The 2,469-nt window shown below is 54.6% G+C and overlaps 1 protein-coding gene across 1 annotated transcript in view; it reads left to right on the top strand.

The window, feature by feature from the left end:
* Positions 1 to 2,469, top strand: part of LOC119272248 (putative callose synthase 6) — a 28,481-nt gene that overhangs the window by 19,698 nt on the left and 6,314 nt on the right. Inside the window, 4 exon segments of the mRNA XM_037553772.1 lie at positions 456 to 565; positions 656 to 778; positions 858 to 926; positions 1,490 to 1,670. Coding sequence (XP_037409669.1) covers positions 456 to 565; positions 656 to 778; positions 858 to 926; positions 1,490 to 1,670 — 483 coding nt within the window.

Genomic DNA, 2,469 nt, shown 5'->3' with positions numbered 1-2,469 from the left:
CTCAGTTTTGTATTTTTTTAAAACACACCAACGGATGTCTCACAGACAGTCAATGAGGCATCTTTCCAATAATGAAGCTATAGGGTTGCATGCAGTTGAAAAGGCAGCAAACACCATGAACCTGCAGTTTACTGCAATCAAGTACTCCCTCCGTCCCATAATGTAAGATGTTTTTTGACACTACACTAGTGTCGAAAAACGTCCTATATTATGAGACGGAGGGAGTACTAGTTACAGTAGTAATTGGTCTATTATGAAACCTCTTTTTAATAGTCCTTTGAGTATTTGATTGCATCATAGTAAATTGCATTCACAAGTTGATGTTTCCATTAGATTTTTTACATCTGGCACAAACTCTTCCACATAGCTGTGAGAAATATTATTCCTTTTACGAATTTACTGTCTTCAACATTCATTTTGAAGCTCATCACATTCTAACAAGATTCACTGTGCAGTGTTTTGACTCCATATTACAATGAGGAAGTACTTTATTCATCTCATCAACTAAATAGAAAGAATGAAGACGGTATCTCGATTTTGTTTTATCTACAAAAGATTTATCCAGGTGAGTTGCCAATTCTATTTTATGTTTCTTAAACAAAATGTATCAATTTTTAACTCATAATAAAATTTAATGATGCTTGTCAATCTCTAGATGAATGGAAGAACTTTCTACAACGCATTGGAGTTGATCCAGATAACGAAGATGAAGTAAAGGGATGCATGGATGATATCCGTATATGGGCGTCTTACCGGGGTCAAACACTTGCCAGAACTGGTAACATGAAGATTGTATCTCTTAAAAGCTGACAATTTTTCTGTCTTTCTGCTTATCTTATTGTTTGCATCTTGAATAGTGAGAGGGATGATGTACTATAGACGAGCTCTTGAAGTGCAATGCTATGAGGATATGAAAAGTGAACAAGGTTAGCCACATAGGGTTCTGAACACTGGTTCTGCACTTCTCATGATGATGGCAGGAGAACGAGCAGGCCTACACTGGAGATGTCACTGGTCGCCTCCGACGAAGCTGGAGAGGCCGGAGGAGGGGCGGCCAGCCGGAGAGCAGCCTCGAGGGCGGCGGCCGTCACCCGGGTGCACCCGGCCCCGGCGCCGCCACGACCCGGAGGTGGGTTGGATGGCTCCCGGGAAGGGGAGCGGGAGTGCTCCGATAGGTTGTCGTCGTCCTCCGGGTCGTCGTGGCGAGAGGGGCGAGGGCGCCGGTGGTGGGAGTCGTCGGCATCACCTGGCCCACCTCCCTGGTGACCATCATCGGAGAAGCGGGGGCGGCCGACATGGTTCGGTGGCTCGAGGCAGATCTTGAGGTCAAAACCCCCGTCGTTGAAGAACACGCGGACTGTGGCGCGGAGCTTGGAGGAGTCCAGGGATTTCACCTTCATCTGGACCTCCTCCTCCTTGCGAAGTGAGAGATCGTCGACCACCACCACCTTGCTGAGGATCTTGGACATACTGCCGATGACCCGCTCAGACCGGGCAACATCGGGCAGGCCGGCAATGAGGATCCAAGCCGTGTCCAGGACCGCCACCGCCTTGGGATCCCACTTCGGCTCGGAGATGGCCACCACCAACTGGTTGAGAACCAAGGTGATGTTGGCGCTGCCAGTGCAGTACCCCATGCTGATGGCGTCTGGGAAGACCATCGTGAAGGTGTTGGCGGAAGTGGGGGCCACCTACCAGTCCCACTTGCACCTCACAGGTGGTTGAGCTCGGCCTCGATCATCGCGGGGGAAGCGACAACCTCGCCCACGACGGAGACAATCGCCAGGAGCGAGGGGGAGGGCGGAGGAGCGTCTGGCACCTCGACGAGGAAGAAGCCCATGCCCTCGATGCCGTGGCCGTACATCATGATCTCCTCGGTCACCGGCCGGTCCGGGCAAAGAACTGCGGGGTGGCTGGAGTCCTTGCAGAGGTAGCACATCGGCGGGTTGGGGCATGCCACCTGGAAGTGGCCGGTGAGCCCACAGTTGAAGCACGGCGGGGAGTCTCGCGGGGCACCGGTGTCCACAGGAGGGGCTGGCGCGGCGGATGAGGCGGGAACAGGAGGACGAGCCGACCCCTTCTTCTTCTTCTTCTTAGACTTTGGCGACCGCAGTTGCCATTGCCACCGTTGGCCGGAGGGAATGATGGCTGATTTTGCGGAGGTTGATACCGGCTCGGGGCTTGAGAGTTGCCGAAGTGCTGCTGTTGGATTCTTGGGGGGGAGGGGACGGCAAACACCACCGGGAAGAGCGCCATTGCTCATCCACGGGCGAGCGAGGGCGGTCCCGAGGAGAAGCGCGGCGAGCAGGGGAGCGGCGGTCGCGGTCCGGGGAGCGACGCTCCGCGCGCGCCGGCGACCGGCGGGACTCGCGGGCGGGAGGCCGAGAGGCGAGCTGTTGGCATAGGTCAGCCTCCCAGCGCAGCCCGTCCGGAGAGGAGCGGGGGGCGTCCCGACGATCATCGCGGCCG

This window comes from Triticum dicoccoides, chromosome 3A (genome assembly GCF_002162155.2).
Source record: "Triticum dicoccoides isolate Atlit2015 ecotype Zavitan chromosome 3A, WEW_v2.0, whole genome shotgun sequence".
In the NCBI taxonomy this organism is placed as follows: domain Eukaryota; kingdom Viridiplantae; phylum Streptophyta; class Magnoliopsida; order Poales; family Poaceae; genus Triticum; species Triticum dicoccoides.
This window is presented reverse-complemented; position numbering and strand designations above follow the sequence as displayed.